At 33.8% G+C, this 15615-nt stretch overlaps 1 protein-coding gene across 3 annotated transcripts in view; it reads left to right on the forward strand.

The window, feature by feature from the left end:
* The first annotated feature begins 1769 nt into the window (after positions 1–1769).
* The window catches only part of abcc1 (ATP binding cassette subfamily C member 1 (ABCC1 blood group)), a 30568-nt gene continuing 16722 nt past the window's right edge, over positions 1770–15615 (forward strand). For 2 of the 3 annotated variants that reach the window (XM_087244850.1, XM_087244851.1), the window contains exons 1-16: positions 1770–1936; positions 5424–5600; positions 5716–5841; positions 6013–6150; positions 7372–7497; positions 8619–8680; positions 8876–9007; positions 9116–9343; positions 9773–9950; positions 11230–11391; positions 11487–11579; positions 11674–11877; positions 11962–12108; positions 13287–13374; positions 13611–13680; positions 14790–14916. In XM_087244850.1, coding sequence (XP_087100976.1) covers positions 1889–1936; positions 5424–5600; positions 5716–5841; positions 6013–6150; positions 7372–7497; positions 8619–8680; positions 8876–9007; positions 9116–9343; positions 9773–9950; positions 11230–11391; positions 11487–11579; positions 11674–11877; positions 11962–12108; positions 13287–13374; positions 13611–13680; positions 14790–14916 — 2106 coding nt within the window. In that variant the 5' untranslated portion in view covers positions 1770–1888. Of the gene's footprint in view, positions 1937–5423; positions 5601–5715; positions 5842–6012; positions 6151–7371; positions 7498–8618; positions 8681–8875; positions 9008–9115; positions 9344–9772; positions 9951–11229; positions 11392–11486; positions 11580–11673; positions 11878–11961; positions 12109–13286; positions 13375–13610; positions 13881–14021; positions 14917–15615 lie in introns of all 3 variants that reach the window. The other variant, XM_087244852.1, reaches the window with a different exon arrangement.

The following is a 15615-nucleotide window of genomic DNA, read 5'->3' on the forward strand; positions in this document are numbered from 1 at the left end:
TGCATGTTCTCCCCATGTTCATGTTGGTGTTCTCTGGGTGCTCAGGTTTCCCCTAAAGTACAAAGACATGCAGTATACTGCATGTGTGAATGAGTGTGTATGGGTGTTTCCCAGTACTGGGTTGCGGCTGGAAGGGCATTCGCTGTGTAAAAGTTATGCTGGAATTGTTGGCAGCTCATTCCGCTGTAGCGACCCCTGATGAATTAAGGGAATAAGCCAAAGGAAAGTGAATGAATGAAAGAACTTACCCTTTACTTGTTCTAAACCTGATTGAGTTTGAAACAAAAAAGCAGTCACTTGTCCATATTTGTTTTTGCTATGGAAGACAATGGTTACAAGTTTTCAACTTCAAAGCCTCTTTTGTTTTTAACAGAAAAAATAAACTCAAAGGTTTGGAACCACTTTAGGTTGAGTAAATAGTGAGTAAATAAAATTATTTTTGGTTGAACTATGCCTTTAACTATGCCAATGGTTAGCCTTCAAAACAAAAACAACAACAAAAACTCTAAAAACCGTTGAGTTATTGATTTAACCCAATGGTTGAGTTATACCTATTTGGTGCTCTGTTTTTATTTTATTATTATTATTATTATTATTATTATTATTATTATTATTATTATTATTATTATTATTATTTTTATTTTTATTTTTATTTTTAACCTTTATTAGGTTATTTATTTAATAACTTAATCAGTTGGGTTAAATATTTGGTTCTTTGTTGGGTTATTTTTAACCTTTATTTGGTTATTTTTTAAATAACTCAACCAGTTGGGTTTAACAACTTTAATTTCACCAGTCAACTGATTTAACTGACAAAGAACAGCTGTATCAGAATCAGAACAGCTGATTCTATATTTATTTACATACATTTATATACATACAATTTAAGTCAGAATTATTAGCCCCATTGAATTATTAGCCCCCTGTTTATTTTTTCCCCAATTTCTGTTTAATAGAGAGAACACATTTCAACACATTTCTAAACATAATAGTTTTAATGACTCATCTCTAATAACTGATTTATTTTATCTTTTCATGATGACAGTAAATAATATTTGACTAGATATTTTTCAAGACACTTCTATACAGCTTAAAGTGACATTTAAAGGCATAACTAGGTTAATTAGGTTAACTAGGCAGGTTAGGGTAATTAGGCAAGATATTGTATAATGATGTTTTTTTCTGTAGACTATCGAAAAAAAAAATAGCTTAAAGGGGCCTTAAAATGGCTTTAAAAAATAATAACTGCTTGTATTGTGGCAAAAATAAAACAAATAAGAATTTCACCAGAAGAAAAAAATACTATCAGACATACTGTGAAAATTTTCTTGCTCTATTAAACATCATTTAGGAAATATTTAAAAAAGGAAAAGAAAATTCTAAGGGGGGCTAATAATTCTGACTTCAACTGTACATAATGTTGTTGTTTTTTGTATACATGTTTTGTTGGTATTGTATTTGTAAAATTGTATTATTATTAGTTGTATTAAATTTTATGTTATTCAACAACTAATATATAAGGAAAAAACATTTAAAGGGCACTTTATAAATACACTGCAAGTAGGTTAATACAGGGTTGAAAACCAAATAAACCAAAAGCTAGAACATTAGCTGAGTTAACCTATCTAGGCTGGTAAGATTATAATAGCCTACTTACTTCCTCTTGTTAATTTACAAACTAGTTTTAACATTTAAAAAACACTTGTCATGCTGTCGTGCGTGACTTTCGTTACGTCAATAGTTAAATCAATGAAGCAGCAGCGCCCTCTATGTGTGACCACATGTGTGGCATTTGTACACAGGTCCCCATCACCATAACACACAGCAGTGGTTATGAAACGGCGGCAGTGTAAACTCAGCACACTTAATTAGACCTTTCCTGGGGCGAATGGGTATTGACAGTTTCTGCAGTTTGGACGGTTCTGATCCGTTGTGGGTGAGTAAACAAACATTTCTACCTTCACGAATTATATTTTTCCGACGATATGTTGTATTGTACAGATTGGTGAGGTTCGCCGGGGTTTTGTTTCACAGCATGGAGACACCGGGTGTGTGTCAATACATAGCGAGCTGACTAACTAGACAGCATGTGTGTCGTCTTGGACGGTAGTTAACGGCCTTTTGAATAGTCATATAAATTCCAGGCACCACTTATGTATGTGAAGAGTACGGATTAGTTTGTTATGATGCGTTCAAACGCCTAGTAATACCGTCTAGGTAGGCAGCTCACTAATATTGAGACGCAGCCACGGTTGCTAAGCTAACCGGTTAGCTACTCGGCAAACTACCATAAATGTTTATACCTCTATGGACTTTGGTTTTGTTCTGTTAGTATTTCTCTGCGAGAGCATAATCGTCACATATAAAGGTGATTTATAAACAGTGACACCTGCTCAATGTTTGTCTTTACCACAGTGTAAAGCTTAAGAATTGACTTGTCACTGCTCTGACTTGTTTTTTGCTTGCTAACTTAATTCCTCTCATGCCAGACAGTTTAATTTTTACTTGAGAACATGTGTAATCATTTGTCATATTTAGAAAAAAGGAAACTTTGTTTATTTGAGTTGCAAGATCTGACAGGTCATTGGATTAGGAGTATTAGTTGGAGTGTGACATGTTTAGACAGTCAGTTTGTCCTTTAGGATCAGAAGGCCAAAACACTGAAATATGAATCAGTCTGGCAGGTGACTGCTTACCAAGAAAGTATGCTGCTTTTCTCGAAAAGCTCTCAACTTTTTTCTTAAAGTAGGAAGTCATTTTTTAATCCAAGACTACAATGCAGTGGAAGTTTGCCTGGTTTGTAAAGACAAAACTTTTTTGAGTCTACCAGGGTAACTATTTAAAACCCTCTGAACAACATGTTCTAGTCATGTTTACCACAAAATAATAGTTGTTATTATTAATAATATTATTGTTATTAAATTATATTAAAAAGAATAGTTAGGGCTGGGCCAATAAAAAATATTATATTAAATTGCGATAAAATTTATATCAGTGACATCTGATCTAAAAGCCAATCACACAGCAGAAGTGTGCAACATTGTGAATCTAAAAGTGTTTTGATATTAGAGGTGTACCACATTTTCAGCCACCAAAAAGTTATCGGTTGAAATATGCTATGCCATTTAATGGACAATCTAATTTTTGCGGCTTCAGTCTTTGTTGGGAGACTCTTAAATCTGGAAGCATTAGCAACTTATATCAAAATATATACAGTTGAAGTCAAAATTATTAGCCCCTCTGTTTGTTTTTTTTCCCCTATTTTCTGTTTAACAGAGAGCTGATTTTTTTTCAACACATTTCTAAACATAGTAGTTTTAATAACTCATCTCTAATAACTGATTTATTTTATCTTTTCATGATGACAGTAAATAATATTTGACTAGATATTTTTCAAGACACTTCTATACAGCTTAAAGTGACATTTAAAGGCGTAACTATGTTAATTAGGTTAACTAGGCAGGTTAGGGTAATTAGGCAAGTTATTGTATAACAATGTTTGTTCTGTAGACTATCGAAAAAAAATTAGCCTAAAGGGGCTAATAAATTTGTCCTTAAAATGGTGTTTAAAAAAAATTAAAACTGCTTCTATTTTAGCCGAAAAAAAAATTCTCCAGAAGAAAAAAATATTGTCAGACATTCTGTGGAAATTTCCTTGCACTGTTAAACATCATTTAGGAAATATTTAAAAAAAGTGAAAAAAAATCAAAGGGGGGGTTGTTTGGGTAATAATTCTGACTTATATATTTAGCGTTAACATACATATACTTATATACTATATATATAGTTATTGTTCAATATGGAAATTAATTATTGAGATTGCATTTTGCCATATCGCCCAGCTCTAATAGTAGTAGTAGTAGTAATAATAATTGCAATATTAGATTTTTTTTGTGAATAAATTATAAGCTATTTTAGAAGGTTATCATAGTAATTTTAGATGATATTATTCTAACAGCCATTTTTCAGACTTTTTTATTTAAGAAATTGAGCAATCTTTTTGTTCAGCCATAAGTGAGGAAATAGATCAAATGCCTCCACTAGGCTTGTCACGATATCTATTTTTTGTTGTACATTATATTGCACCAAAATATATTTGGATAAACGATATTATTGTCATTTTAAGACAGTTTTATGCCACTCATTATATCATGTCAGAACTCAGAACACAATGCAAGTACAATATAAAATATGATATGTATTTAATTTAATTATAGTAATAAGGTTTTTGTAATCAGAATGGGAAAACACATATCCTAAATAAATAATAATCAATGTTAACAAACAAGTGCAACCTAAAAAGTATTAGAGGCTGCGATATCTGCTACTAGATCAACACCCACATAAAAATATACTTTAGTAATTTATAGTAAATACTACAGTGTTTTAACCATACTGACACTAACACCTCCAGTAGAGATAGATATGTTGCACAATCAGCTACAATGTTGCTAGAATTGTTTTTTTGTATGGACGATATATATTGCATCATCAAAAATGATTGAGGTGATGTCCATGTGTTGTGCGATAAGTCGATATATATATATATATATATATATATATATATATATATTAATCATTGCGACTTCCATGATATAAAAATACTAATTTAAATGTCAAATTTCCTTATCACATTGTAATATTATTTGAATAAATTCTACAATATTGTCAACTACATGTTTTGCAGTAAAATAAAATTTCATTATTAGCACATATTTAAAATAAAAATGTAATTTGCTTCTATCATATTTTCACTTATTTAATGTTTTTTTTATATGGGGAGTTTTACATTTTATATGAATTATTGTCCTTTAGTCCTAGTGGTTCTAAAAACTGGCTTTGTTTTTCTTTTAGGAAAAACAAGTACTTTAGAATATAAATGCCATGAAATACGTTGCTCTTAACAGCTTTTGAAGGAATCATTAGTGTCAACATAAAATGTTGATATTGCTGTTCAGATGCATTTAACTCAACAGTTCAAATGTCAGGCAAATCACATTTCGTGTCTTGCACTTGAGCAGCCTTTTATTTATTGATCTGTTATTCTCATTAATTTATTGATCTATTTTTTTTCTCCTCAGAGACAGCAGGGTTATGGGAACACATGCTTCCTGCAGAGAACAAGATTAGATTTTCTTTGTAAGGAAAAGGTTTAGTTAATGTTTTAGAAGTTACTACTTAAAGAAGACTCTCAGCTCTGCTCTATTGCGTAGAAAAAAACATCCTTGACTTTGGTTCTCAGAAGGCTCCTCGCAGAAGTCCTGAAGTGTTTGTTCCTTGCACACATCATTAGTTCTTTGTGTGCTTTACTACTCGTCTGAGATCACAGTGTCCACTTCAATAATTGCTTTGTTTCCATGTTTCATCTAAAGAATTTCTAGAGATGTGGAGAAAGGAATGAAGCCCTCTTGTCTTGTTTTCAGGATTGGAACCGGACATGGCAAACATACTATCCAGACCTGACCCCATGTTTCCAGAACACTGTGCTGGTTTGGATACCCTGTCTCTACCTCTGGCTTTTTGCACCACTCTACATCCTATACCTCAAAAGCCATGATCGCGGATACATATGCATGACCCACCTCAACAGAGCCAAAACAGTGAGTACAGTAAACAACTCTGTTTGCGTGTTGCAGCCTGCTTTGTGAATGTGTTTCCTGATAACTCTGTCAAGGTCAACAGGGGTTTGAAGGTCATGTGACTCTCCTCCACCAGGTTATCGGGTTTACCCTATGGCTTATCTGCTGGGCAGATGTTTTCTACTCTTTCTGGGAAAGAAGCCACGGGGCTACAGTAGCCCCAGTCTACCTAGTCAGCCCCACAATGCTTGGTGTTACAATGGTGAGACCCGTTCTTTCACAAAAGGAAGAGCTGAGCTAAACTGCTTTGCCTGTAATTTACTTTGCATTGATTTCATATTCAAATGACATACATGTATTTTCCTTGAAGGGAGGAAATAGATTTCTTTATAGATGGTAGCATGGTCTGCTCATGTTCATGTATGTCTTTCAGTTGCTGGCTACTTTCTTGATCCAGTACGAGCGGATGAAGGGGGTCCAGTCCTCAGGAGTGATGCTCAATTTTTGGCTGATCACTATAGTGTGTGCTACGATCACCTTTCGCTCCAAGATCATGCACGCACTGAATGATGTAAATATTATTCTTTTGTTAAAACTTAACAAAATATTATAATTTTTGGTTAGATTTTATAATTTATTTGTTTTGCAATTTGTGCTATTATTATTATTTAAAATGATTATATAGTTCCCAGAAATGTGTTGCAGCTCGAAAGGCATCCGCTGCATAAAACATGTGCTGGATAAGTTAGCTGTTCATTTCGCTGTGGCAACCCTGGATTAATAAATGGACTAATGCGAAAAGAAAATGAATGGATAAATGAATGATTATATAGTTTTTAGATTTATTTATTTATTTATTTATGTTTCTAATTATTTTATTAGCCACAACAAATCTGCAGGTAATGGACCGATAACCAATAATTAACTAATAATCAAAAATTAAAATCTGTAAATCAAAACAAAAACAAATTGATACAAATAAAATGCAATGCTGAAATACAAAATTGCATGTACAGTTAAAGTCAAAATACTGGGATTTTTATTGTATTTTTTTCAAATATTTCCTTGAGGATTTTTAACAGAGCAAGGAATTGGAATAATATTAAATGCATCTTAATAAATATTAAAGACGAATGCATATATTTCAAATACAAGTTTTTTATAAATATTTTCTAAATTTCTTTCATTTAAATTACAAAATGGTTATAGTTTTGTGTATGTATATATCTTAATTTCACATTTAATTTACATTCAATACATTTTACAGTCACTCTTGAATGAGACTGAATGGGAGTGATTTACTAAAGCTGATCTAAACAGTTTACAAAACTGGCCACAGAATTTAATATTTTTTTATCATTATAAAGAGTTATATATCTGTATCTATAAGTGAATTCACTTATTCGTGTTCATTCTTAACTTATGTAGTGAACTAAATGGAGTTCTGTATGTAAAAATGTGGGCATGAGTAAATAGTCATTTGATTTAGATGCAGTATTTTCATGAAAATGTTAAACGCCTCTGTTGCTTATGTCATGTGGGCTCTGGACCGCAGGAAAAGCCAAATTTCTTGTCTGTTTTTACACTGTCAGCTAATTTTCAGTTCCTGTAAAAGAAGAACGTTCAGTATTACATTGATTGTAATATCATTACTGTAGCAACTAATAAATAAAAACTGACTCCACTCTCAATTGCAAAATTATAGTTAGACCTGAGTGAACATTGAACCAAATCAGATTTCTCTGTAATGTGATCAACGCCTTAAAGTAGTATTGTTTGGTTTTCCTTATAGCCTGCAAGTGTGGGTGTATTCAGATATACCACCTTTTACATATATTACACCCTGCTGCTCATCTCCCTGATCCTTGCCTGCTTGTCTGACCAACCTCCACTGTTTTCAGAGGTCGTCAAAGACTCGGTTAGTAAATTTCCTTATTTTATCCAGATATTGTTGTTCAATCTCTACATCCCTCTCTCTTTCTTTCTCTCTCTAAAATGTTTTGTTTGGGTCATTTAGAACCATTAAGTATATTTAGATTACAGAGTGTTAACATGTTCTATGAAGCTATATTAATTTTAGAAACATAAAAAAATATACACTACTTGACTAAATTCTTCTGCAGGATAGCGCCCCTTCTCGTACTTTAGCCTCCTTTTTTCAAGTTCCTGAAAGCAAAAAAGGGCAAGGTGCTTTAGGATTGGCCACTCCAGTCACCATGTATTAACATTATTGAGCATGCCTGTGGTAAGATAAAGGAGGAGGCATTGATGATTAATCCATTGGATGAACTATGGGAGTCCTGCAGGAACGCTTTCTTTCCCATTCCAGATGACTTTATGAATAAGTTATTTGAGTCATTGCAGAGATGTATGAATGCAGTCCTCCAAGTTAATGGGGGTCATACACAATATTAATTGTTTTTCCACTTTACCATGACTTTATATTCTATACTGGACATCATTTCTGTTAGGTGACAAGACTTTTGTCTTAGTAAAGTCAGACCTGTCCAAATTAAATAATTAAAAATCAAGGCATGATCATATTTTATTTTGGTAAAATAAGTGTAATCTAGAAGCCTTTGCCTTTTATATAAGCCACTTCTGATACCAAATGATCAACTTATTATTTCTTGTTCCTAAAACTTGGAGAGGCGACAGGACTTTTGTCAGGTAGTGTATTAATCTTTTGTCCTGCATTAAACCCAACTTTGAAACCGACTTTGGTTGATAAATATGATCACGTATACCTGCAGATAAACCATTTTATTGTGAACCATGAAATATTTATTATGTATTTTTTCATCTTGAAGTGAAAGTTTTTCAGTGTAATATTAGACATGAATATGTATTAAAATAAATGTATATGTAGGATTTATACATTGGAAGAATGTCATTCATCCTGATTAATTGAGCTGATACTGTTTAATACACACTCATAAATATATTTATGTATATATACAAAAATAAACAATATTTAAAGTAAATAATACCATCTCCTTTCCCTCACGTTTACATGTTTTATCAAATGTTTGTTTATAGAATCCATGTCCAGAGTCAGGAGCTTCATTCTTGTCAAAAATCACTTTCTGGTGGATTACAGGGTGAGCTGAAATTCCATTTGTGAAAAAAAAAAATAATTGAGAGAGAAATTGCTTGCTTGTTTATGCATTTTTTTTTTGTCTTGCTCATGAAATTTCTTGCTCCCATTTGTTCAGTCTCTTTCTGTATTCTATGTACTATCTGTCAGCATTCAAAAAGTCCTTTTGTTACTTGACATTTGTTCCCTTCTTTCACAGATTGATGGTGAAGGGTTATAAACGGCCCCTGGAGGAGAAAGATCTGTGGTCACTCAACAATGAGGATAAGTCTGAGAGAGTGGTGCCACAGCTGGTGCGCCGCTGGGACCAGGAATGTGTCAAGGTCAAAAGGTCAGACAGAAGAGTTCGATTTTTAATCGTTTTCTCAAAGACAATAAAGACTGTGGATTTGCTACAAAATTGGCTAATCCTCTGGCTGGTGTATGTGTTTTGTGCTAGGCCGGTAGACAAGACACTGTACTCTCCAAAACGATCTACAAGAGGAGAAAAGAAGGACGGACAACCAGTAGAGGAGTCAGAGATTCTGCTTGCAAAAGCCCTTCAGAAAACCGGGGAACCGTCTCTCTTTTTTGCCCTCTGCCGAACATTCGGACCATACTTTCTCGTCAGCTCTCTGTATAAGATTATACATGACGTCTTGATGTTTGTTGGACCAGAAATTCTCAGGTATGAATCTACAGCAACAACATGAGCTATTTTTGCCTTTCTGCTTGTAATTATCTCAGTCTTTGCTGGGTTCAGGAGCAGTAGTGGTCTGCAGGGGCAAGGGCAAGCCTTCCCTCAGCGTTTTCACAGTCATGTGGCTAGAAATGACTTTAACTCAGTAGGAAGGCCTCGATGTCAAAACAACAGCTGTGGCTCTTAAAAGGGCTTCAATGAAGAGTTAGTTTTGGCATGTTGGAAGTTATGCCATCAAATTGTGCACTGGACCATGTTTAAATCCGCTTAATCTCTTGAAAATAACACTTGAACTCACGGCAGAGAGCCTTTAACCAGTTTGCCCAGTTTTCACACACTTGAATCTTGGATATTTGCATTCTTCTTGTGGTGAAGAGGACTGACATACAGTATTAAATTTGGTCTATTGTATCTTAGGCTGCTGATCCTGTTTGTGAATGATTCAAGTGCCCCCACCTGGCATGGCTACTTCTACACTGCCCTGCTGTTCGTTTGTACCTGCTTGCAAACACTCATTCTTCAGAAATATTTCCACGTTTGCTTTGTGACTGGCATGAGGTTACGCACAGCCATAGTTGGTGCTGTATACAGAAAAGTAAGTGTAGTTTTAATTGATTGATTGATAAAAATGCATGACATGCATTAATTATGAAGTGTAATAAGCTAATATTAATATTTATATTTCTTTTTATTTTTAGATATTAAAAAAAGCATAAATAATACATTTGTTCAATATCAGTGTGTAAAAATTTGGTTCTCAGAAATTTTATTGAATTATTAATGAATTAATTTGTTAATTTATTAAAGTTTTAAAATTGGTTACTAGTTTAGGGTTCAATGCTAAGGATTTTTTTTAATGACCCAATTTTTTACTTGCCCTACCAAAATTTTTAATATCCCCACCTACAAAAAAGGAAAAGTTAATAGCTCTTTTTTTAGCCACATATTTTAAATTATGTGTCAAAAATAACGTCTGTGATTCTAGAATTTAATTATTTTATAAATGTTAATAAATGCATAATATGCAAAATTAAGTGTTATGCAACCAAAATAAACAGTATGGAAAATGTGCAGGTATTTTATTGCGGTTCTGAAATATTTTACATAAGGTGGCCGACCTGCCAAACTTACAGCAAACTGTGCAAAACATCACTTCATTTTTTCATTATGTTGTACCCATATAAATGTCTGCTTCTAAGACGTTAGAAAATTTTTTTTTTTGCCTCATATTTTGATGTTGCTGTCTCTTCGCTGTACTGGTTGTTACCAGGTTATGGAAAAAAATAATAATGTGCTCACAACATCCAATCAGATAAGAGGAACTGAAAAACAATGTGGTCTATCTAACATTACAGAGAAGACGGCATTTAAAGGCTTAAAAGCACAAACTCTTTCTCGATTCTAAGACCATATTTGCACACAATTTACAAATAGTCACATGCAAATTAAACTTTAGTGATCCCGATTTTACTGATCGGGCCAGTAACGATTCTGTCTACTGTCCCTAGCATCTCTCACGGTGGCCCCAGGCCATCATGCAGTCCTTATTGTTGTGCCCTGTAGTTTCAATTTGGCATCTCATGCTCACTCAAGCTGTATTTAATCAATCAAATATGTTAAATTTTATGTAAAAAATAAATAAACATATATCATTACAATGTAAAATTTTTGTTTTCTATTTGAATATATTTTAATGTAAAATATCCTATTATTAGTAAAGCAGTGTTGAAAACCTTAAAATTTACATTCAACATGCAACTTTATTTAGGATTCTAAAAAGACTGCAGCATGTATTTAAATGCATTTTTATTGTGCATTATATATGTCTTCACTGTCAATTTTAATCCATTTAAATTTATTCGGAATTTTTTAAGGCCTTAGTGATTACCAATGCTGCCCGGCGAACATCCACAGTTGGAGAGATTGTGAATCTGATGTCTGTAGACGCGCAGCGGTTCATGGACCTCATTACATATATCAATATGATTTGGTCAGCACCTTTGCAGGTTATCCTGGCTCTATACTTTCTGTGGCAGGTATGTAAAGAGATTTTGAATTGTATAAACTGTGTGTTTGTTTCATTCAACATCACTAATGCCTGTATTATTTTCCCTCTCTTTTTTTAAATCAGAATTTGGGTGCTTCAGTGCTCGCAGGAGTTGCCGTAATGGTGCTAATGGTTCCTCTAAATGCGGTCATTGCCATGAAAACTAAAACCTACCAGGTTTTTTGCACCTCTGTTCCTGCATGACAGGTTTATTTACCTCAAAATGTTGTTAATCAGATCATGTTTGGTAATCTGAAGCACTCACCCACAGGTTGCCCAAATGAAAAGCAAGGACAATAGGATCAAGCTTATGAATGAGGTGCTGAATGGCATTAAAGTGCTTAAACTCTACGCATGGGAACTTGCTTTCAAAGGCAAAGTATCTGCTATCCGAGAGAGTGAATTGCGTGTGCTGAAGAAAATGGCTTACCTTGGTGCTATTTCCACCTTTACTTGGGTCTGCGCGCCGTTTTTGGTAAGTGGCTCTTTTGTACAATTTTCAATGTTTGCTTGTGGTTGTGGAGTTACACTCGCTCATGTCTTGTTTTTTGTTATGAAGGTTGCACTCTCCACGTTCGCTGTATATGTTTTAGTGGATGAAAACAATATTTTGGATGCTCAGAAGGCATTTGTTTCTCTGGCTCTATTCAACATTCTTCGTTTCCCTCTTAATATGTTGCCCATGGTAATCAGCAGCATGGTGCAGGTATTACAGTCTCTCTCTTATTAAAATGCTGCATGTATACCTCAGAATATGGTCAACATTTTCTGAAATGGTTATTACCTTGACCATACAGTTGAAGTCAGAATTATTCACCCTCCTGTAAATTTCTTTTTCAAATATTTCCCAAATTATGTTTAATAGAGCAATGAATTTTTCACTGTATTTCCAATAATATATATATTTTTTCTGGATAAGTCTTGTTTTATTTTGGATAGAATAAAGCAGTTTTTAATTTTTAAAACTGTATTTTCAATAATATATATATTTTTTCTGGATAAGTCTTGTTTTATTTTGGATAGAATAAAGCAGTTTTTAATTTTTAAAACCATTTTAAGGTCAATATTATGCAGTATTATACAATGATTTGCTTAATTACTCTAACTTGCCTAATTAACCTATTTAAGCCTTTACATTTCACTTTAAGCTGAATACTAGTATCTTGAAAAAAATCTAGTAAAATATTATGTATTGTCATCATGGCAACGATAAAATAAATCGTTTTTTAGAAATTAGTTATTAGGACTTATGCTTAGAAATGTGTTGGAATAAAAAAAGAAATTGGGGAACAATATAAAAAAGCTAATATTTCAGAAGGGCTAATAATGGGCAATATGCCCAGCTAGTGTTTTTCAGCCAATGATGAACTTCCGGTGAAAGCTTTATGTGACTATTTTTAATTTCATAAGGTTCCTTTTACAGCATCGATTTTGTAATGTAATTACAATACATTCAGTTAAATAGACTTAAGCGTCCATTTGGTTGTTAAATCGTAAAAAGAGATGAAAAACACAGGCGCCATCATTAGCAGCAGGCTAGCGCAGAGATTCCATTAGAAATAGTGAGGTAAAATTAATTTCCACATTTTAAAGACATGGCGCAGAAAGATATAATTTAATGCAATGTTTCTTGTTTGCTCTGATACCCACTTTATATCAGATCTCATCCAGGCAGTGAAAAACACATTTTTTTGAAGATATCAGATCTTAAATGAGGAAATTTTTAAAGGGGATGGCAAGTAACCAGAAGCCCTGTGGCTGGCTAACTGAAATTACAAGTCTGTTTGCATATACCGCATTCTGACTTCAACTGTAGATCAAGTAATGTGAAGAAGTGTTGTCTGCATGGCTTTCTTTTTTTACGACTTGCATTGCTTTCTTCAGGCCAGTGTGTCTATGCAACGCCTGCGTGTGTTTCTGTCCCATGAGGAGTTGGATGATGACAATGTGGAGCGGCCAGCCATTTCTGGAAGTAAGTATATTGATTCAAAAGCACTTCACATTTACAATCAAACCAATGTGCTATGTATGCGGTTCATATTTGACTTTTAAAACCCTGCAGTCTCAAAATAGTTTCCACAGATGGACATAAACCAGCATTGTATGAAAGAGCAGAACAGCTGTATGACAAATCTGTGGGTTTAAAGACATCCCAATGTGTTTTGATGTTCACTTGAGAGACTTCATTGTTGTCTCCTGCCCATTCAGCTCCTGACAGCATCCGGATTGCAGACGGAGCTTTCAGCTGGTCGAAAGATGACCCTCCAACTTTGAAGAGGTAACATCAATTGATTTGTCTGTAAAGGATGTTTCAAGTACTAGTGGTATAATAAAAAGCATCTCATTCAGTGTTACAGAGTATTAGGGTTGGGAATTGTTTGGAATTTTATGATTCAAGTGTTTATTTTACTCTTTAAGATGCATGATTATCTCACAGTGGTTACTCAAGAGTAAACAAATACAATATCTTTGAATGACATTTGAATGTTTTGAATGTATAGTTTGTTACAGTAAAACAATGTAACAACACATACACACACACACACACACACACAAACACACACACACACACACACACACATATATATACATATCTCCATAACATTGTTTTACTGTAACAAACTATACATTCAAATGACACAATGACACAATTTTGAACAAATTCAATCCAGAAGAAAGTTTGCTTCATAGGACATATTTTATAGCACCCTCATGGTCCTGTTTATGTTACATTCAATAGCAAAAATGCAAAAGCCAAAGTTGATTACAATAGTTTCTGCCACATTGTAAGGCATTCATAAACCATTAACGTTACAGATCATCAATAAATGAGTTAGTTTTTGGTAAATTGTTCTGTTCTCAATTCCCAGCCCTATGGAAAACTCTGCACAAATGTAAATACATTCTAGGCATTAAAATGACATGTAGTACTGACACTCATTGACATTATTGCGGTTACACCGAGCAGAACCAGTGAAACAGGCTACTGAGGACATGACAGGCAAGTACATGTGCATGAACTCCATTACAGGAAAAATGTCAAACCCCAGAGCAATTGTAATCTGATGAATCTACGTTGATGTTAATGAGAGGGATGATGAAATTTGGGTCGCCGTTTTCCTTTTCAATCTTGATTTCTGCCACATCTACTTCAAATTAAGGATTGAAATGTTTAATTTGTCTTGCATTATTGCTCATTTTAAATTCAGTTGTTAATATCAGAGCACTCTATTATCACGTGAATGAAGAAATCATAATGAATGGAAGAATAGATGAACAAATGAAACCTTTTTTCTTGCAATACTGCATGTGTCCACAGGTGATTAAACAGTTAATTCTTTGTATCTGATTTAGTTTTATTCTCTCTTTCTCTCTACCTCCCTCCAGGATCAATGTAAGTATCCCTGAGGGGGCGCTGGTTGCTGTGGTGGGGCATGTGGGTTCGGGGAAGTCCTCTCTGCTTTCAGCTTTGCTGGGAGAGATGCATAAGCAAGAAGGATCGGTCTCGATCAAGGTACAGAGTCAGACCTTTGTCCTTGTGCTCCCTATTGAATTTCTTTGTAGTGAAGTCAACTGAAATGATGTTGTGTGAGGGCAGTGGCTCTTCTAATGGAGTGCTGCATTGTATTTAAGTTTAAAAGTATAGATACTGCTTTATAAAAAATAAATAAAAGACCACTTAGAAGTTTTCTGGATATGTTAATAATAGGTACATTGTTCATTTGTGTTTTATTTTATAAAGCACAGATAACAAATTTAGCATTTAGAGAATTTATTTGTAAAAAAAAAAAAAAAGTCAATAGAAAGTGAAAAAACAGACACATGCATGTATAAATCAGAAATTTGGCTTTTTTGTTTGTCCCCTTTTCCTTTAATGACAGCAGCACTCAAGCTGCTTGAACTTCACATGATTTGAAAATGATCCAGAAAGCATCTTGTGCCTCATTAGAAACAAGAACATCTGACCATCACATGATCATTGTCCCCAATTTTCTTAGAAATAGAGTTAGAAGTAAAAGTTTCTATCTGTAAAACTTGCCATTAATTTTTAGTCCTACTTTTTCTTTGTTTAGATTTCAGACATTTAATATTTAAGTGAACAATGCTAAAGATATTATCGAAAAATATCAGACTCTCAAAGTTTTCCACTTCTGTTGGCCCAAGCTGGGTGTTCGGATAACATTTCACAATTGGATGATAGAGAGAGATTGAG

The sequence above is a fragment of the Danio rerio genome, chromosome 3 (assembly GCF_052040795.2).
Source record: "Danio rerio strain M-AB ecotype USA chromosome 3, GRCz13ab, whole genome shotgun sequence".
Lineage (NCBI taxonomy): Eukaryota > Metazoa > Chordata > Actinopteri > Cypriniformes > Danionidae > Danio > Danio rerio.